General features: G+C 39.9%; 2 protein-coding genes across 2 annotated transcripts; one reads left to right on the top strand and one right to left on the bottom strand.

Moving 5' to 3' along the window:
* Positions 1-201: 201 nt before the first annotated feature.
* Positions 202-21,856, top strand: LOC139117049 (protein lifeguard 2-like). The gene is made up of 10 exons (XM_070679869.1): positions 202-324; positions 5,102-5,299; positions 5,804-5,982; positions 6,628-6,692; positions 7,036-7,089; positions 7,740-7,830; positions 8,474-8,511; positions 19,282-19,327; positions 19,755-19,934; positions 20,949-21,856. The coding sequence occupies exons 2-10, from the start codon at positions 5,125-5,127 to the stop codon at positions 21,093-21,095; spliced, it is 975 nt and encodes a 324-aa protein (XP_070535970.1). The 5' UTR covers positions 202-324; positions 5,102-5,124; the 3' UTR covers positions 21,096-21,856.
* LOC139117048 (uncharacterized) lies at positions 16,278-18,275 on the bottom strand. Its single transcript, XM_070679868.1, has 2 exons — positions 17,953-18,275; positions 16,278-16,833 (listed from the first exon to the last, which is right to left on the bottom strand). The coding sequence occupies exons 1-2, from the start codon at positions 18,166-18,168 to the stop codon at positions 16,486-16,488; spliced, it is 564 nt and encodes a 187-aa protein (XP_070535969.1). The 5' UTR covers positions 18,169-18,275; the 3' UTR covers positions 16,278-16,485.
* Positions 21,857-22,180: the final 324 nt, after the last annotated feature.

Genomic DNA, 22,180 nt, shown 5'->3' with positions numbered 1-22,180 from the left:
TTCTTGATGATATTCATATTTCATAATTATGATATTAATGTAATATTTTTTAGTCCTATTTACGCCCAGTCAGCCAGCGCATACCCTAATCGATACCATCATGCTATTAAAACGCTGTGAGAGCAAAACGGCGCCCACGCAAACAAATTAATAATCAACAGGAACGCCCCCCGGTATGTAACCTAGTCTTATCCGGGACATGTAAAATTCCCCACTTTGTAATCGCGTCATGTGACAATGATGACACAAGGATGACATGCCCCTATATCATGACATTTTAACCCGTAGCGTTCCCCTGAATCCAGCCTCGCGTTAAATCGAACGGTAAGTTCACCTGTTGCTACGTTGACGTGACAAATGAAATGAGAGGTGTTTGTTGCTCATGTATAATCCCCAGTGGTATATGGATCAGACCCTGAAACGTCTCTCTGTCAAGATCTGATAGTTAAGTGTGTTTACAGTTCTATGGCTAGCCACGGTTTGGTTTCCTCGACTCTAGACTCTGTATATACACTATGGCGCGTTTTTCATGTTGGCGACCTACTTTCACTTTTATGTTAATACAACATGCACGGTCCGTATCTGTTACTTCAGTGCGCACTGTGTGGAAGGCATAACAGGTATATTGTTGTCATGTTCTACCGAACAATTGTGCTGACGTGTTCAGTTATCTGTATACGCAATAACGTTTAAGTCTCGCTTCCTGTGCGTGAACTGACAACCTGCAGCGGCTGGGTAGGCTATACCTGATTGGTAGATTGTCATTATTAGCAGCTTTTGAAGGAGTCTGAAACTAGGGCTATTCTCTACTTGATTGGATGTTAAGGGTATAATTCAATAAGAACAATAGGTTTCAGCCAACCAAATGGCTATGAAAGCTTAGTCGCTTCGGTACTGTGGGCCCCCATGTAAATATAGATCCCAGGATAAGCTTTTATATGACCTTTTACCAGTGTCGCATGTATGTAAGGTTATACACCATCCTGACCATGTAGCGCTCCCCTTCGACCTGTCCCGTTACACTTAATACCTATGGAACACCGCGGAAATAAGTACATTCTTAAAACCGTGGGGTCTAATGTACCTGTAATAATGCAGAATTTGCCTGGAGGTATCAATTTTTGCAAATGTTCAGAGTGGCTCTGCTTGGCAGGGTCGTGTGCTTGTTGTGGGAGGCGTAGCCAGTAAACAAACCGCCGTAGCCTCTCGCTTCTAGTGTCTATGCTGGCACGCAGTGCTAGTTTTTTGGTGTCTTCCTTCCATGAACGCATGCAATCGGCAACCTCACGACTCCTTGATGAGAGGGGTTGCTCATTGCAATTTGTAAAACGATATTCTTTGCCTCTTGGGCAATGGTGTTTTTGATTAGCGTACAACGCAAACACATTTCATGGTAGTGTAATGGAATGAATTATGCCATCCTTTTGAAATGTTGACTTCAAAAACCTGTCTGCGGTTTAAGGGGACATATTCCTTATCAGCATTATCTCTAAACACGTCGATTAACTTTACACCACAGTTATGAGTGTTTAGATACATAGCGGCCGCCGCGTAATATGCATAGAATAATAGGCGCCGGCCGCTATGTACCTAAAACACTCGTAACTGTGCTTTACACGTCTTACTTACATCCTATCAGTAGCGCTAGCGCTATTTAGAGAACCGGGAACTGATGACTGCCGCTTTGAACTATCAGTGATCTATGTTCACTAAATTATCGTGATTTTGGGCAGTTCCAATCATAGTTTCCAACCATAGCACTTCAAAGGTAGAATGCGCCTCAGGGACAGATATTTGGACTCTAAAACTTTTTCAATTATTTTCTGATTTACCACTTGTGGGGGTTCATGTAAAGTTCATGGTGTAAGAAAACTTTTCATCAGCTTAGTTTTTCGAAAATCGAAAATTTTATTTTTTCTCCAGGGTTTAACACAGGGATGGCGGCCATTTTGAATTTCACATACCGGTAAATCTTGAGTAATTTGTTTCTGCAGTACCAAAATTTGCACGGTGACCCCCGAATTTTATTCTTGATTTGAAAGAGAATGATTGAACTATTCCTTGAGGAAAGTTTCAACAAAAGTTTAAGTCTTTCACTTTCGAGGCGCATACTACCTTAAGGTTGAGAGGCAATGACTTTCGTCGAGTCATGAAAGGGTTACTGTAAAACATGTCTAAAAATTAATCACAAGAGTCAGGGGTGATTTTCCTCACTGTGGACCTCCGCGTTCCAGGCCGACCGAACTATGGCAATGCTACTGCCAACATTTATTGGAATATCCCCGACTGTTATATCATGACGATCACTGGAAAAATAATGTTGGGATTTAAGCATACTTTTGACTTTAAGGCGATTTTTGGTAGGAAGTAAATACCGCATGGTCCTGATGGTGGCGCATTTACGCTATACTCCTGAAATGATTATTCTCATGGTCCCAAAGTATGCAAGACTGGAACTTAAAGCGGTTCTTTCTTCGGAGAACCGATGTAGCTGTACAAAGGACGCTGTGCCACGTACCTTGGCAATGTAATGGAGAGTTATTAATTGACATTCTGTGCACATCTATGCCGGCAATGTTACATACAGGTCGACAGATTCTTGTGGTTTCCATCGGCATCGCCAAATACGAGTGCAAAATTAGCCCCGGAGTTACTTCCAAGAGTTGTCAAACTAGAATGCCTGGTTGGGCCCAGATTGGGAGTTGACTTACTTTTCGGGTTCAGGTGCAAAACTTAAAAGTGATTTTCGTGTGTTTACACGTCGTTTTTACCTTCTCGTGTCTATTTATACTATAGACAGAGAAGGTATTAGAGTTGAAAACCAATATGCTGCTGTCAAGAACTTCCGTCTGTCAAGACTTCCGTCTGTCAAGATCCGTTGACGTCATGCCATTGTGATGGGTCATATCATAAACTGGTGGGGGTGTTCATGGCTCAGGTTGAGGTGTGGGAGAACGACTTTGAGCTATGACAAAAATCAAAAGGGACTTAGCGGCATAGCCACAGTGTTAAGCCTTTCTCCAAGGTTTCTTAGTTGACTACAATCTATTACAGACTACTGAGCTGACGTTAGGGGTACTCACTTTGTGTTTGCTCACTCTGTGAGCGCTAGTGTTTGGTTTGGTACTGAGTTGCGTGGATATCCCCTCATGGCCTCACGTGATCTGGGCCTGTTGCATAATCTGCAGAGATGATCATATGCCTCCGAGTCTGAAAACTGTCATTGTGTAAGCCTGTCGGCATTTTCCTTGCATTTTTTCTCATTTAATTTTGCAAAATATCGGCGAGTACCTCAATATTTCAAGATAACCCTTTCTTCCCAATCGTTTCCTGGAGTTTCAGAGTCATATGAACGAAAATGAGTGAAAGTTTTAGACAGGAAAATCGGACGTCGGCCATGTTCAATGTTTACAGTACAATCAGAAGTTTACGTGGAGGAATTAACCAACAAACACAGGAGTGTTCATGATGCCCGCCCTCTAGAGGCAGACCCTCCTATATGAAGTACCACATTTGATGCTTGTGGAAAGCTTGACCACACAATGGAGCATTTAAACTTTTAGAAAATGACAAACTGAATAAGAAGGTATTCAGAAAATGTCAAATACTGAGGAAAAATGTGCAAATATTCAAAATAAACAGGTTAACTGATTGGTCAGCTATAAAAAACAATGAAAATGTTTATGATCAAAAGTTTTTGAGATGCGCACATTTTAACAAATATTTAAATTATTAACATTATAAATATAAGACCAAACTATTTTTTCGGGGATGGGACAGGTTGGAAATGAGGGGTGAGAGACAAAGGCACTCCTATTGCTGCATGTGGATGCAGCCACACCATTTCATTTACAGCATACTTATTCACTGTGTTGTGTTCAAGTTCCATATTGTACTGACTGTCATACAAGGATAACATAAGCAAATCAAATCAAATTAGAAAAGGATCGATGCTGTTGTGTGGATTTTGCTGAACATGGCTGATATTTCGCCCTATATATTTGGTATCCAGCAAAGGCATATTTTGATGTAAAGTCAAAATTAACACTACATGACAATATATTTTACCGTTTCTGCATGAATTTTTCTTTTTTAAATTATAGTATATTAGTACTTCAAACAGATTAACAGTTATCGTGATGTCAACCCATAATTTTACATCACAAAGACTGTAATTCTGCCAATTTTTTTTGTTTTTCAGTCATTTTATAAATTTTGCACTGCACAAGATGATTGAACAAATTGCAATGTTTGAATTTGTAAACTCAAAGAATAAAAATCCTTTGTCACAAATTAAATTATTTTTTGAAAAGAAATTTACTCTTAAACACTTTTAGCATATATTCTTTACACGGTCATGTATTTCAAGGAAAATATGCCTATTAAAAACAGTAATTTCTTCACTTTCAATTTTTTTTCAATACTATGACAATTATCAGCCATGAGGTTATACAAACACAAGACCAGATAGGCGTTTTTCATCATTTCCACAGGACTCTTTGGAAAATCCATTAAAAACAGTTAAAAGTGACTGGAAATGATCACTTGGTATACATTTAATTTACAGATGCCAGGTTGTGTATTTCACATGCACTCAGGTCAGTAAGGAAGTGCGTCATTACTATTTTGGACTGTTAATTCTTATTTCTGAATTGTTTAACTTTTTTCCACATTGAACTATCTATCTTTAGGCAGTTTATACTGTAGCTTAGAATTTTTTTGATTGATGTATTTAATCATCTTTTGGGTTCTTTGGGTCCATATCCCACCTCATGCCCCTACATCATCAACTATTTACCAACAACTCCATGCCAACAACCAAGTACCTGACCTGGCCACACATTAGAGAAGGTACAGCCTCATTGACGGTATTTTTAATAGACGAGGCGAATCTATATCTTAGGAGCTGCTTCAAATTTGTATGACGACACAAACGCGACCAACCGTAGGTATACACCAAAATCTACCATAGCCTCCACCAAGAAAACTTTTCTTTTCTGAGTGCATATAAGAGTTACTGGCGCACAGGTTTAAGTACCATTAACATACTTTATAAAAATGTCATTGCTTTTTGTTTCTCATGATTACAACGGTTCCACAGAAGCTCACCTGCCGAACAACGCGATGACGTCAAAGGGCTACTCCCAGTTGCCAAGCCAACAGGAGGCCGAGGAGGCAGCGCCCCCTGCATACTCAGCGACTGTGGCTGCAACTCCACTTGCCGGGGACCAGCAAGCAAGCCAATATCCAACTCCCCAGTATGGCACAGCCAAACCACCGCCATATTCAGCCGAGTACGGTGAGCGAGAAATCCGTACCCGTCTTTCTGTCCATACTTTTCTCTACTTAACCTGGTAGCCGACAATATCGAATGCGTGTTTTAGCTACTATCCTTGTACGGGGAGATACGTGAGAATTCCTCACTGCATACACGATAGATTGTTGTATGTCTGTGTGTGTGTGTGTGTGTGTGTGTGTGTGTGTGTGTGCAAATAATCTGTTAAGATATAAGGAATTATAAGTAATGATCTTACAAACGATAAAGATTAGGCGTAGAATGCTTTTATACATTATTTCACTTTCATGTAACAAATTTGTATTTGTCATGGGTATCGTACTTGTCAAGGCATCGGGAAACGGCACAACCTAAAATGTTCACGATGGAAACGACTAAGCTAAAATTTCAAAGGAGGGAGACGATTACTTCCTTTTATGTCGTACAAAAGTTTTCGCTGACGAAATTCAGGTCCACGCATGTGACCAATATTCTTCATGGTTATCCTCCTTTCACGTTCGATTTCAGGCGCCACCTATCAAGTGTGGGATGAACCGCCAACCAATGTAACTACAACGACCACCACATATCCAGGAGCCATGCCACAACCAACGGAGGATTACATTACCGACGATGCAGAAAGTGGCGGATTTACTTCAGTATCTTCATTCTCGGATAAACGAATCAGACAGGCATTCATCAGAAAGGTCTGAGTCTCTCTCTCTCTCTCTCTCTCTCTCTCTCTCTCTCTCTCTCTCTCTCTCTCTCTCTCTCTCTCTCTCTCTCTCTCTCTCTCTCTCCATGGACACTTTGCTGTACAGTTGACGTTTGCTTTTCTGTGAGCATATTGCTACCTATGTGGAATCTAGCTGACAACTCTGTTCCTGACAGAGGTTGCGTAGTAAGAAACAATACCATTTTGAGTATAAATCGTTATTTTTTGATTGATTTCCTTTTCATGAGGTGCCGAAACTCAACAAAATGTCTGGAAAACCGATATAAGGAGAAGTACATAAATCTACGAACATATCTTTAGATTTGTTTCATGGAAAGTTTATTAAAAAACTTGCAGATGCATTACTTTGATCGGACTGTGCTGGCAGACGATCGATTCAATTCCTATACCTCCTTGCTGACGCCAGCAATGGACTGATATATGCATTCACGACAGACCTTCACAACACGTGTTTCATCGGCCAGACAAAATCTCCACACAATAAGTCACATATGCTACAAATACCCTGCGATCGTAAGAATTTCTGTAAGTTCCAGGTGTTGTAAGAACTTCAGATGAGGAGCCGACCCCTCTAATAAACCACCTAATTGAAGTGGGTTTTTTGTTTCATGAACAGGTGTACCTGATTCTCATGGTCCAATTAATGTTTACATTCGGAATCGTTTGTCTCTTCGTATTCTGGTAAGTATTGAGCGTATAAACTGAAAATTACTCTATCAAAATTGTTGTTTATATATTCCTTTATTACCCTATATTGACAACACATAATTCTGATTTTCGAAGCTTGGTGTTTCGCACATCTTGATCCAAAACGCCTCGTGACAAATTGCTATCATGAATTAAACCTCCGTATGTGCGTAGTCACGAGTCAAGAAATGACAGATAAAAAATAAACATGTATGGAAAGTAGTTCACTAAAATATTTGTACGTTGTACTAATATCTATCTATCTATCTATCTATCTATCTATCTATCTTTCTATCTATCTATCTATCTATCCATGAACACATTTTACTATCTTTAGCGAGCCAGTCAACCAGTTCGTCGTGCAACAACCGGCAATATATTGGTCGTCATAGTAAGTGTGATTAAAATTACAGTCTTACGAGCATTTTGTCGCAATTTTTATTTATCACTGCTCTCATTCACAGCCAGCTCCATTACCTGTAACTTTCCATCTATTTTCCCGCATTTTTCATCAGTAGACTGCAATAGACTGGCCCCCAGTCGCCTGGCTTTTCTCGGCAGCTGCGCATTACTGCCTGGCCAAGGCGTTCACATCACGATATACGAACAGCCTGCGGCCTACCATTAGCGCGACAGTCTGCTGATGTTTAGTCCTTCAATTTATTATGTTTTGATACTTACATGCCCACAGACTTGGAGCAGGTCTAACTTTGCGAGACAAGTACTTTCTGCCAAATTGTTACAGCTAGTGTTACTGTAATACTAACAATAATTTATCCTTGGTCTTTCCTATACATTTTCGATTTCTATGGCTGTGACTTGATTTTATAGATAACCATGTGATACCCATGTGATAACCATGTGATAACGGGATTATAACAAGACCAGCAACAAAAAAGAACATGTGCAGTTCCGGTGTAAAATATGTATTATTATGAATTTCTAGGTCTATCATTTATGCTATATATTTTCATTGAAATAAACTACATGCATAAAACGAAAACATAACAAACAAAATGATTAATTCAACTTTTTTTTCAGCGGCGTGTTTATTGTTAGCCTAATCGCGTTGTCATGCTGTAACGAAATGAGACGAAAGTTTCCGACGAATATCATCATGTTGGCATTATTTGTAAGTATATCCCTGTCGAGCACATTCTTTTGGTTTTGTTGTTCTGTTTTACATAAAGTGGTTTCCAAATTAAGGAACATCATGAGACTAAACGCCCTCAATATTCAAACCACCACAAGAGGTGCATCAATTCGAGTAAGTTCAGCAACGAAAAGACAAATTTTCTACGAAATATCGCCATCTGAGATAAGAGCTACAAATTACGGAAGTCGCAAGTTTTCTTCGGTGTCCGAAACAAAGAAATATGGAAATGACACCGACGATATTATAATGAATATGACTGGCTCGAAATCACATTTTTATCATTTCTACACTTTATACTTTAGAAGTAATGATAAAATACGATCTAAAGTATCTCATTTTCGTTGAAAATTTAAAGTATCAGGAATCGGTCACTAGGCAGTTCGCTCTGACAATTTCAAAACCAACTTGCATACCTTACATTATATGTTGTTTTAAATTAGGAACTCATTTCAAACTTTCCGCAGCTGATGAAAAGGAAAAGTCGAAAGCTTTCATCTTCAAGACGCATGTTACTTGTCCCCAAATAGTTGACTTATTTCAGAAACATTGCTCATGTCTTCCCCCTGATCGTAGTGTTACAATAATGCGAAGTTTTGTCAACCATTTTGTTCGGTTGCAGACGTTGGCGCTGTCCTATATGGTTGGTACCATATCGAGGTAAGGGGCGACGTCAAAAGATCGATGTTTGAAAAAAAACTTAATTGCTTAAGTTTAGGGGTGGGGGTTTTTGGCCAAATTAATTTCTGTGCAGTCAAAAACGATTTAACGTCTTTTTGGCAAATTTTACGATTTCAAGGATGTTTTTTGTATGCTAAAACCGATCCAGTCACCCGTATTTCTGTTACTTTATAATGGTTTTCAATTTTTAGCTACTATAGACTATAGTCTATAGAAGCTATTGGGATGGGTATCCGTCCGGCGTCCGTCGTCAGTCTGTATGTATGTATGTATGTATGTATGTATGTATGTATGTATGTATGTATGTATGTATGTCCGTTTGTGAGGCGTCCGTCCACTCAAATATCTTGAGAACCGCAGTACTTACTGATTTGATATTTGTTGTGTAGATGAAAAATATGATTTTGAGAAACTAGTTTTTTTAATTTTTTGATATTGTTGAAATAGGCAAATTAATGCCAAAAAGTTGTTTTTGGTAACAAATCTTCTTCTTCATAACAGCTGGTCAGACAGCTTTGTTAGTTGGTATACAGGTCCCTAGGGATAACCCAACTTAGATTTGTTCAAATTGTGATGAAATATGCAAATGTGTATTTTTAAGGAATTTTTTGTCATTTTTGGTCAAAATTTGACTTACATTGTATGTAATTCTTATACTGTATAAACCCTATCAATTCACCAGAAAAAAATAATTAATATGATTTTAAATAATTGAATTAATTAGGAAATCATCAAAGCCAAAATAATTTTAGTGTGGAATTATCAGAAAGTTCAACTTTTTTGACAGTTCATAGTGAAATGCTTACCATCTTGGAGGATTGAAACATGTAAAGGCAACTTTCCTGAATCCCAACTTTGATATATTCTGAACCACCATTTATGTTATCTAAAAGAAATTGCTCATAATAGTTTGTCATGATAGGATGGTCAAATAAATAGAGATAGAGAAAGTTCTAATTTCCATTTATGGTTGACTTGGTAAGGATAAAATAAGATTACTTTTTGAGGAAAAAAATAGAGTGGTCAATTAAAAGAGTGATCAAAGTGATAGGGTTTTTATGGTAAAGCTGGGCTGCCGGCTGTAAGATTCCTCATGTGCTATTTATAGCAATTATGCAATCTGTGTAAATAGTGCAGTGAAAGTGTAACATGATTCCTTATAATGCTTTTGATGACCTTGAAATTCTTAAGTTTCAAACATTTGTCTCCTCAGTGTGCTTTCTCTGAGTACGTACAGTCTCAACTTATTCAACAGAACTTACTTACAATGTTAATTTGAAAGTTAAAATGTGCTTGGTTAATAGGATAAAAATACTGATATTAAAAGATAACCAGCTCAAGATTCTTTATAACCTGACAGATATGCTGTTTTTTATGACATAAATCTTGATTTAAGCAAGTCTTGTTTACTTTAATTAGAATGTAATCAACTCTTGTTTATTTGCTATTATTGACTAATATAGTCTGATGAAATGTGCAAATCTGTAATGTTACAGAATTTTTTCCATTTTTGGTCAGGCCATCCTGAAATGAGCTATCAGAGATATCCACCTTCTTCATCAACATGAGAGAAAATGCCAAGAGAGTTTGACCGGTTGACCTCGCTGTTAATTTTATGCAGGAAATTACAATAACAATGCTTGGTCGAATGACGCAGTGCCTTGAGGGTGGGATCACCAGTGGTATATGGGGAGGAGTACCTTCCCGATGGTGATAAGTGGTGCAGATTACCGTCGCCTAGGTGACTGGCGTGTACGCGTGCCAAAAGACACCTATGGTTGATTTCCTGTTGACCAGTCGGATGGCAGAGTTGCAAATACCTGGACTGAACCATTTGGTTTTTTGTGGGTGTCGGTGGTACTTTGACAATATAAGTAAAGATGCACATATATTGAGTTTATTGTCTTGTTTATGAGCGGCCAGTATTTCCAACAGCATAAATTATGTGCATTTGCCCTTGAAGGAATAAATAATTTTCGAATAAAACATCGCGAATGTAACTACATTCCTTAAGCTCGACGTACACTTAAGTGCCCCAAAGAACCATGAAATCGCCCGACTTTCGATTAAAGAGATGAGTTTTGCCAAACCGCGTATACAGAAAAAGTGGCAGATGACTTATTTTTAGAATCATAGACAGTATAGCGAGATGTAAAAAATGTGAAACAGGCTCCCCACCTAACTATCCTAAATGTTTTTGTGTCGAGTTTGTGTTTGATTCGTTTCGAAAATGTGTTCCTACATTCTTATCCGATTGTTTGTGTTAATGAAATGTTTGTTTCGCTTTGGATATTTGTAGAGAAGTTTGGATTAGTGTGTACGGTAATGTTTTGTTTGTGTTAGCATTGAGGTACCTCCATGGTGTGAGGAAAGCTTATGGCGAGACGCAGCCGGACCTATGTTGTTACAAAAGTTGATAGAGTCGCCCTTTGACGCTTGCGTTTCGAAACCCGAGTGTGGTTTCTCATCAGTCGCAGTGTAGATTCTTTCCTTAGTTTGTGTTTGTGAAAATTTATTTTAATGCATTTTAGTGGTCTTGCTTTCCGATTAGCGAGGCAAGTATATTAATTTTGGTCACGTTGTGAGTCCGTTTGGTGGTTCGGTTTGTTTGTTCTATATTTCTTTACTTCGGTAAATTTTGTTTTGACTGGTGTGTCTTTTAGATTTTTGCGGAGGTTTGTGAATTTTTAGGCAATAAGTACCACTGCGGGGTACGGATTTTATGTTTATTGGATCAAGATACTTACAAGTATCCTGGTTGATGTGCTTGTTCTCGTACATTTTAATTAATAGTTCGTTTACTTTGTTTACTGTTTGTTCTGGCTTGTTGTGTACATGGAGGTAGTAGAGACTCTCTACTACCTCCATGTTGTGTATAATACTGAGTGTTACGTAATTGCCTTTCGCATTCGAGTACGTAATCGTTTGTGTTGACAATAACGAAAACCCGACCCTTGTCGAAGGGTTATTTTCCCAAAATTTGTCCAATGTTTGCAAGCTGGTTTATCGCGATTCTTTTGGCACGCGACATGTTTTGTTTCCTTGTTTGAAAGGGTATCTCTAGAAGTGCGAGTTTAGAAGCTTCAGATAGCTTTCAAGTTTTTGTTTTTTTGTTGTTCGTGGAGTCCAATTTGACTTTTCTTTGAATTGGTGTTGTTGCGATTGTTTGTGTCTCACGGTGTAGCGTAGTCACATTATACGACTTTATTTGTTGAAATCCTGAGGTGGTTTTATTCTGTTTGGTTTTGTTGGTGTCCGAATGAATTTTAAGGCTTTTGCCTAGTACTATTTTTCGGAGTTTCATAGTTTGAGCGGTGATAGGTTGTTGTTGAATTTCATGTTGTTGTCGGCTTTTCTTTGGAAATAGCTGATTTATTTCCACGGCCATGTTTTCTGTTACGTTACTGTGATTGTTTATTTTGTATTTAATGTTGTGTTTCAGTTGTTTGTTATGTGTACGATTTTTGTTATTTCTTTTAAGTGTTTGTGTGTTCTATGTCATTTTATCGTATTTTTTGGTAGTTCCCTTTTTGGAGTATTTGGTGGCCCTGAAAAGGGCCGCTTGGTATGGGTTTTTGTTAGCGCTTGGCGCGTTTGTTTTGGCGATGAGCCTAGCTTTTTTATGCTTCTTTTCGCCGATTCGATGTGCTTGGTGAGTAGGTGTTTGCCGCCTTCTTGTCACTGTGTGTGCGTACATGGACAGTCTGCATAGCCCTTGAATGTGGTCTCGATTTTGATCAAACTTACAATTCAGGAGTATATATCAAAACTGATAAATGATTTATGTGATTACTGTAGCTATAGATAGGCTACATTCAGGACGGGCAGCGACGGGCAGTAATTAGTAGGCAAAACAGGTGGTTTTCACCGTGGGCAGAACTCGGTGCAATGATACTGAACATTAATAGTAAGCCTGTCACCTTGAAGGTAATGCTGTAGGTGAAACACGGACTTTAAACACACGATGGTACAAACAACACCACAAGTGAAACGTACACATAGAAATACACGCGTTCCTACGTTGTGCCCACCCGGGCCACGCGATTAAAATATGACTGATACTGCTGGATAGTGTTAATTGGGTCGGTAAACAGTCAATTAATAGTTTAATTGACTACCTGGGTGATTGGCAGGTCGTGTCCAACGATGCATATGCTAAGCAGGCCAAAAGACAAAAGCCCCCAAAGTTATTGACAGCTGGCCAGGAGTCACCATGAATACGTAATGAAGCTTCACTAACTATATATTTAAAGCCTTATCACTTCGCTCAGGGATATAGCCATTGTTAGGATTGGGTCGAAATTCTGGTTTGCTTATCCGTGGCGAAGCAATATATACATGGGGTGGGGGGTGGGCGGGAGACCGCCGCCCCTCTCCGTATCTCCTCTACACCATCGGGTCTTAGCCTACTTCTGTGTCGCCTTCTCCCCGTTTGCAATGAGGAGAGATAGTCCGGATGACACCTTTTCTATTTATACCTTATAAATTTGCATATGGCGGATTACTTTCACTACGTGATGCGGCTTTGAATAACTATATATTTAAAGCCTTATCACTTCGCTCAGGGATATAGCCATTGTTAGGATTGGGTCGAAATTCTGGTTTGCTCCCTGATGCTCTACGCATCATATTATTCTGCTCCCGTTAATACCCATACCTTAAAAGAATCCCAATCCCAATCACTAATAACGTACCGGGAAGAAAAACAGCGAGATCCGATACGCATGTTTCAAGATGTTTATTATTCATCTATATGATATGGAGTACACACTTAGCTTTACCAACCTAACTAATATCTGTATATTCATTAGTAACATCCTCTGTATAGATTATAATATAGGCCCTTTACTCGAAAGCCTTGTGGAAACGGACAAGTTCATCCATATGCTTATATGTGTCTGTAATACTGCCTGATGTTTCTACTAAATTTACGAGTTTGTCTGCTGGTGCGCCGAGTTGTGTAACTTTTGAAAGCTTCATGTAGTACCTAGCTGTCTCTTCCGCCTTCCAGCTAACATGCTCCATGAGGGCGTATATGTCTCTACCCGTCATGGCAAGTGAGATGGCGCATGCGCTTCGACAGCCATGCGGTGTTTCTCCTGCATTAATACCAACCTCCTGTAAATATGATTTCAGCCTATAATATATTAATTGGGAAGACATTGGTTTCATTTCTATTGTTCCTTGTTGGGCGGTTGGCCGGAAGAGATAACCAGTGAGAATATTAATGCCCAGGCTGCTGGCTAAAGCGATATACGCTTCCAACGAATTGACAGGGCACATGACTAAGTCGGAACATCTTTTAATAGCAAATAAATTTGTGGAGTCGCCTCTTAGCGTCTTTCCAAATGTATGATTAAAGAGTAAACCAGAATCGTCAGGAAATCTCAAAATTTCTTGGGTTTTCACGTGGCCTAGGTCGTGTGCCCTGTCTCCAGAAAAAGACAACATCTTGAAAAAGGCCATGTCTCTGGCTAATATATATAACTGTGTGGGCGATTTTGCAAGCATTATCTTTTGAAGTATATGTTCAAATACAAGTTTCATCTTATTAATAAATAAAGCGTAGCTTGCTTTGGCGAGACCAGGGCTTTTGCTTGCTTTCGGCTATTTTCTTTACATATCTATCAATTATGTATGAATCGGCTGGATTGGGTGTACGTTTGTCAACGCCACTTGCTAGGGCCTGGTAAAATGTTTTAAATTTTGAAACCATGTTTTTTATGGTGTTAACACGCAACCTTTTGGGGTAGGAGCACTGCTGCATACCCGTACGCCCTAAGTATGGGCAGGTCACTATATGTACCTGTGACTTGGCATCCTTATCTTTATAGACTAGAAATCGCAAAACATCATGGGGGGAGGCAGTTAAAACCGTTTTCGGTTCAGTAAAGGTTAACTAAAAAAGTTCAAATTGCTGTACAAAACGGTCTTTTTGTATTTCATGAGCGGAACGAGTACCTAACACTTCTTCCAATCGCTGGTCTATAGCTTCGACGCCGGGATCAGTATTACTACTATCACAAGTGTCAGTTGTTTGGCAAAGAAACTGTGGAGTCTTGGTTTTGCAGACTTTGCAGTTTTCAAGGTTTGTATTGTTCGCCCCACACATCCAGATATATCGAGAGATATATTGTGTTCTAAGCACAGGTAAAAGATCTCTTTCAGTATCTTATTTAGTTGTTGAGATTTGGAGCCCGGGTAACCAGAATTCCACGCATACATGAGGGTAGCGGAGTCTGAACAAACGTTCAATCGTACATTTTTCAGTTGCTGGCCGAATGTTACTAGCGCTCTAACAAGGGCTTCTGCTTCTTTTTCCACTATTGGTCTATTCCTCCATTCTAATTCCCAACTATCTCCTATTGACGTCGACTGAACCGGGCTAGTTTGTAGAATCGCTCCCCACTTGTAAGAGCTCGCGCCTGTGTATGCCGTAATTATTGCATGTTTCTCGTCACGCCAGGGAAATTGACTTACACATTTAATCAAATTGCGCCACTCGTCTAGTTCTTTCCTGAGTGGGGTACCGATACGAATGTTGATAGTGTTCTTAGCGAAATTTTTGCGCTTTCGATAGAGCAAAGGCCATTTGCCTGATAAAGATCCGAGCGCATGGAATTGCCAGACTGAAAGAAATACATTTCCCCATGATTTTTGCAACAAAGGAATTGGTATCACACTCTCACCCATGGCGTATTCTACTAACTCTAAGAAGCGGAGCTTTTTTTGCGGGGGAATGATGAAAGCTTTACTCTCGGAATCTACTATCATACCTAAGAGAACCAAGGCTTTCTGCGGTCTAAGTACACTCTTTTTTAGTGCTATGAAGTAGCCAGTGTCTATACATAACTTAAATAGGATGTATGCTGCCGCCTCGGCGAGATCGAAATTCGACCAATCACTGTGCGTGTCGCTATTATAGGCGGTCTCAGTGGTCCCCGTGTCTATCGTCGATGTACTGTAGGCAGGGGACACCTAGGATACGCGCGTGACTCGTGATAGCGTAACCGACAGTATGGTAGATATACGCAGATAGCTTCCAGCCAAACGGTAGCGTGTTATTAAGATACCATTGCCCTGCCCATTGAAAACCAAAATATTTGCGATCTACTTCCTTAATAAGAAGGTTGTCATAGCCACTTTTATCGTCACACTTAAAGTGATAATCATATTGTTCAAGATATCACGAGACTTCAATCAGCTTGTCTAACTTAAATGGGATGTCTCTGATCCATAGATTAAGATATCTCATATCAATACACATCCTAGGTTTTTTTGGTTCTACAGTAATAGGCATGACAATAAAAGGTGGGGGTCTATGCCGACCTGCCCGACAGCTGAAATAGCGCCAGTTTGGATTCTAGAGGAGATTGACTGAGAAATGAACTCAACAAATTTACACAGGCAGGATTATTGGCAAAGATACGAGCTGGTGAGGTGGAACTATCATACAGTTTTCCTTTAAATGGACCTTTATAATGTTGAAAATACTCCGAGACTCCGACTCCATTAGTGATCCATTCCATGACAGGATCGTGACTACCAGTAGACATATAGTTTCCCAGTTACATCTGTGTCGATGTAATTCTCCTGCGATGAATTCATCGGGGCAGCGAAAAGCTAATGTCGTTGGGGAAGCTCTCATCTTTCCCATCGTTACATCCCCAATGGTGGGGTTACACTCCAGGCCCTGTCGAGGGGCACCCCCAAAGTTACCCAATAGTAGGTAGTTCTAGGCGTCGGAATTTTTTTTCACCATAAACTTTTCCCATGGATATGGTACATTTGTATTCTGCAACAGAACAGATCAAGGCCGAAACATGGAAAAAAAAACCAAAATTACCTGTGAGGGCGCCCCTAGACAGGACCTCGAAATGCGAGGTGTGCAGGTAAGTACACGAGGGTGCTATGGACCCTCCCTGTAGAAGGGGATGAGGAGGAGGTATTACTTTACATGGGAGGCTTTGAAGAATGGCGCATAAATTTTGACACCTTGGACGCTATTTCCTCCTCTTCCTTGTTTCCCAGGAGAAGAATCAACAACCTGCCGGCTTCCTGCCCAAAATCATTAGACTCGAACTGGGCTAATACCGCCCGAAACCTAGGCAGTTTTGGATGAGCTGCAACCGTCGCTCTGTCGACCAGTGCCCTTAATGCGCTGACGAGTTGAACCCTGGAGGCCAACAATGGTGTGTGCGCCAATTCCATGGCTTTCGACAGGGCGTCCTCAACGGATGCAGTTTCCGCCATATCTTGAAGCTTCTGAATTTGAGTCTTCAAATTCTTCATCTCGTCAGCCTATAAATTCAACCAAGAAATATCAGCCGTCAACATCATTTCAATATTATAGTAGACAACATTACCTACTATCGCAACAACATAGCGAGATGGTCGTATACTCTACATCTGCATACTCGCACATTTCTTTGGCATAATCACAGCACCCCACTATGCCCGCCGCTGGCATCACTATCATATACGTTTTTTTTGTTGTTTTTTTTTGTTTTGTTTTGTTTTTTTGGGTTTTTTTTTGTTTTTGTTTTTTGGTTTTTTTTGTCGTTTTTTAATCATTTATGCCACTTCTCCACAATGTATGCACTAGCCTTACTATAACGTCCTCAAGTACCACTCTTAAGGTCTGTACGTTATTCCCACAGCAACTTCTCATCTGTTATTGCTGTATTCCCCACATACAATACCATCCATCTATATGTTACTATAACTCGATCACCAAGGGCTTGTATTCCCCTACAGGCTAAAACACTGATGGCACCCTCGCAGTAACTCCTCATCGAGTTATCTACCTGGCCAATTCTCCCGGCACCCTCGCAGTAACTCCTCATCGAGTTATCTACCTGGCCAATTCTCCCGGCACCCTCGCAGCAACTCCTCATCGAGTTAACTACCTGGCCAGACTTAGCGACTTCAAGTAAAAGAAGATAACAGGACGGTGAAAAGAGGGTACAGAAAGAGAAACTAAACACAAGTATGACGTAGAATGAACACAAAAGAAGACAAAAGAGAGAGAAATGAGACTGCAGTATCACATGGAAACCACAGACAGCTGGCTAACATGAATACTACACGTGCGCAAGCAAAAGAGCAGTGAACATGAACAAACAAGCCAAGTGACAGAAATGAAAAACAGGGGGGAAAGGAAGCGGAAAACGTATCAGCGAAGAAATTCCAACTTGAAAGCATCTAGACACGTGCGCACACAAACTTGCGGCATGCTAGCGCCCCTGGAGAGACCAGGTGAATGACTCGTACCAACAGGTGGTAGCGTGCCAAACGAAAACTGACTCGTGCTATTCCTTGCATAATTCGCAATTATCTAGTAATGAAATGACGGCGACATGCACACAAGCAACGTATCAAACAGTCTAACAAACCAGCTCTACGATACGATATGCTCACCTGTGAAGGTTGGCTCTCCTGTGGCCCTATCTGGGGTCTAGGCGTTTCTGGTCGTGGTTGTTTGTCATTGGCTCCCAGTGGTGTTTGCAAAGCAGTACGGGCACGGGAATTCTCAGCATTCTCGGGTGGTTGAGAAGCAGCAGTCGCCCTAGACGGGCCTCCGTGTGCAGCAACAAAGGCTTGGTTGGCGCAAGCAACTGGTTGAGACGATGCCATGCTGTGTCGCTGGTCCCGTGTGCAATGAGGAGAGATAGTCCGGATGACACCTTTTCTATTTATACCTTATAAATTTGCATATGGCGGATTACTTTCACTACGTGATGCGGCTTTGAATACGCAGAAACTGCGTAGTCAAGCCCTTCTTAACCGGTCAAACTCTCTTGGCATTTTCCGGCATGATACATGTGTCACAAAAGGTTATTCTCTACATAACACAGCAGAGCTCTGTCAACTGTTGAGTCGCTTGTTTTTTCAAATCCGCTGGTCAGACAGCTTTAGTATTTGGTTTACATGTCCCTAGGATGACCTTAGTGAGATAATTTCATACAGTCAGTAAATACTTTATTTTGTATCCATGTCTATAGTAGCTTCAGGGACTTTGGCCCTATGTTTATTTAATTCAATGGTCAATTGGTACGTCGTTTGAAAGAATTAGTACAGGGTATGAGTCCGCAATGTTTTTCAATTTTAGGTCAGTTAAGTTAGAAGGTGGGGTGGGGGGGGGGGGTCTGAGGCCAAACTTAAGCAATTAAGATAGATTTATTATGTTGAACTTTTGATGTTGCCCCTAAGTGTACTCAAATTTCACGATATTTAAATTTGAAGTGGTAGGTCTAGCCTTATTCACGTGGTTTGAAAAGCAGATTTTTTTGTAGTTCTGTAGAAGTGTATACTTCCAGGTATAAACATATGTAAACATCAAGGGGAACGTGCACGCCGAAACGGAGACACGTTTCGTATGTTAAGCCAGATAATCATAGCGATCGTCCACTCTATAGTTCGTGAGCGTGAAATAACTGGCCGACTTTGTCCCAAAGTTGTAAGGGTTCACAAAGTGTTTATCTGAGGATTATGAAAAGAAAAATTAATAAATGGAAATTAAATGAGGCCGAGATATTGCCAGTTTCCCACAGCTTAATAAATTAAAAAAGACGTATTATATATAAAACTATAGAAACCGCGTACCGTACACGGTCCGCTACCCAGAACTCAAATCAGCCATGCATTCATATATAGAGGTGTACGCTTTCAGCAAATTAAGCCGAGTATACTTCAACGCATACATGTGCACCAAGACAACGTAATAAATTTTTGTATTTTTCCTTATAGTTTCTACACAACAAAATCTGTCCTGCTCGCCTTAGGAATTTGTGCCGTAAGTTGTCATGTATTTTCTGGTCACATTTAGCTGTAGGAATTATCGCTGTATAAGCTTATTGAAATAATTATGGAACAGAACAAATATTCAGAGGGCTTGTCAGAGACACAGAGAGAGAGAGAGAGAGAGAGAGAGAGAGAGAGAGAGAAGAGAGAGAGAGAGAGAGAGAGAGGGGGGGGGGGATTTACACCCTTCTCATGAATTCCTGTCGAATACGTTTTTCAGAGAATAAATTATCGGAAGTATCCATTATTCAGGTTTCACACATCATGACAATTATAGGACGATTAGATGAACGGGATATGTCTTCATTTACGGCTCTCTCGCTTGATACTTGGAGTAACGAAAATCATCGTCGCTTGTCGCTATTGTGCCAACTAAGCTTACAACTTGACTGCCCGTAAATGTATTTTTCAATCAACAGGGTGTTTGCCTGAGCGTGACGATCTTTTCCATCCAGACCAAATACGATTTCACGTCTTGCATTGGAGTGACCTTTGTCATGTTGATGTCACTCTTCTGGTTCGGTTTCTTCTGCATCTTCTTCTACTCGGAGATCCTTCAGGTTGTCTATGCTGGAATCGGCGCTTTGGTGTTCACCGTCGTAAGTATCAAGCGCGCATGCGTTGTTATTGCCGCTACAGTTTTCAAAACAAAGATCAGAAGATTGTCCTTTTCGTATAGCTGATTTTAAACAGCGGTTAGAGATGCACTGGCTTTACGAACAACTCAGATACTCCTCACGTTTTGTTATTTATGATTGAACGCTTAAATTTATGTACATAATGTTATCCAATACAGCAGAAAGTTTTTTATCAAGGAAAAACTATTCTTGTCTTTCACTGTAACCAAACTCAGAGAAATGATGTCCTGTTGACATTACAAATCAAACTTACATGTGAAGGGCTGGATTGGTGATGACAGGCAGAACTCGAGGAACGAAGTTTTTAACCGAACTTTAAATCTTTTATGTCGTTCCTTATTTCCTACCTTCATTAAATGTTACTTAAATATGTGGTTGGTACATGTAGATTCCTTACAATGGCTAAGGTTTGTAAAGTAAGGAGTTAACATTCTACCTCAGCTAGCTTCGAACGAGGGTAGCCAACCAGCGAATCGATACATTTTAAAGAGATGCGTGTTTTGAACAGTATGAAAATTTCGAGAGAAAGCGAAAGCTGTTTACAACTGCCTTCCAGATAAACTCATAAAAATATCCATCTCTCCCACTAGGTTCCCCCATTCTCCAAAGAAAAATCACCCGTTTCCCTTCTCCCAACAAAGAACACTCCGTTTGTCCTCTTCTCACTTTTAAAGGTTCCCTGTGCGCATGTTTTTGCCGTCATTATCAGCAAAATCCCGTAAACAAATATTATCTGCTTCAACCCAGCTTTCCAAGTCGTAAGAAAAACATAAAAAGAATCAATTTGCCAGCCTGCTGATAAGATCAAAATACCGGCTCCCCGTTCAATACACAATCAGGAGCAAACGATTGCCCGCCCCACAACCATGAAAGAAACAGCGAACGTCTTTCATTCACGAGCACCTGTGTGTGTTACCCCTACTTTGCAGATTTCCTCTCTGGCTACAACTTGTCTCTGTTTTCTCTTCCTGACAGATTCTTGCCGTGGATACACAGCTTGTGATCGGTGGCAAACGATATCAGATATCCCCCGAAGAGTACGTCTTTGCCGCGCTCAATCTCTACATCGACATTGTCTACATTTTCCTTTACATCCTGGCACTTTTTGGCGGTAAAAAGTAAACAGAGGATACGATATGCACCCAATCGCTACTATACTAAAATTTACAGTGTTGCAGCATTTTTCGTTTGTTCTTATATCGTAATCTTGTTTTGAAACCGAGGACCAGTGTTTGACGTCAAATCGTGCATGCACCTGATCGGTTTTGTGTTTGTACGTTTGTGCGTCATTGGAGCTTATCTTTCAAGACAGTTGTTGCAGCGTTCAATATCCCAAGATGGCCAACAACTTATCCGAGTCTTGTGCACTACACAGATTGTTAAATGCCCAATGGGAGCATGTTAAGTTCTCATCTGACAATGCTCGGAATATCCAATGCAAATCGCGTATATATAAATGCATGACGTAGTTGCCGGTTACATTGTGTTACATATTTACACTTATACGTAATAATCACGGCTTAAAATGGCGTCTTGAAGGGTAATAGATATGCAATGGCATCCATATACAAATATTTTGAGGAGTTATTATTATTTTTATATTACCGTCATGTATATGACTGCTCTTTTATGAGTTAGATTGGAAGTCCATTCCATGGATCACAAATGATATTCAATGTAACTTACGCTTGGTAACCACTGATAATGAATTGCATAAGCTTGACCCTTCGCTAAATCGTATAGTACTACCTTCAACAGGGAGATGTCTCCGGCAGTCAATTTGCATTTCATAATTGTTGATCTTCATGTATTTTCACGTGCTTCAGCTATCCAGACATTAATATTTACTGTTTAACGGTTATTATCCATGTATCAGGAAGTTTAAAATAAATAAATAAATAAATAAATAAATGAATAAATAATAATAATAATAATAATAATAATAATAATAACAAGGCAGTATTGCTGAAGGCAATGAGTACTTGGGACGAGATAGAGTAATTTTGAGGACAATATATACTACTATTCAAATATGGTCTTGAATTTCCTCCTGTCAATTAGGCATTTGATTTACTGGTTATTAAACGAAGCAATCGCATGACAACGGCAAAATATGTCTAGCAACTTTTGTGGAGTTTGAGGCAGGGGTTCTTTATTTATAGTGAAATTGCTTAAACTCCTTAAATATTCAAATTACAGCAAATTTC

The sequence above is a fragment of the Ptychodera flava genome, chromosome 18 (assembly GCF_041260155.1).
Source record: "Ptychodera flava strain L36383 chromosome 18, AS_Pfla_20210202, whole genome shotgun sequence".
Taxonomy (NCBI): Eukaryota; Metazoa; Hemichordata; class Enteropneusta; family Ptychoderidae; genus Ptychodera; species Ptychodera flava.
Note: the sequence above shows the minus strand (reverse complement) of the source record. Positions and strands in the feature narration are given on the sequence as shown.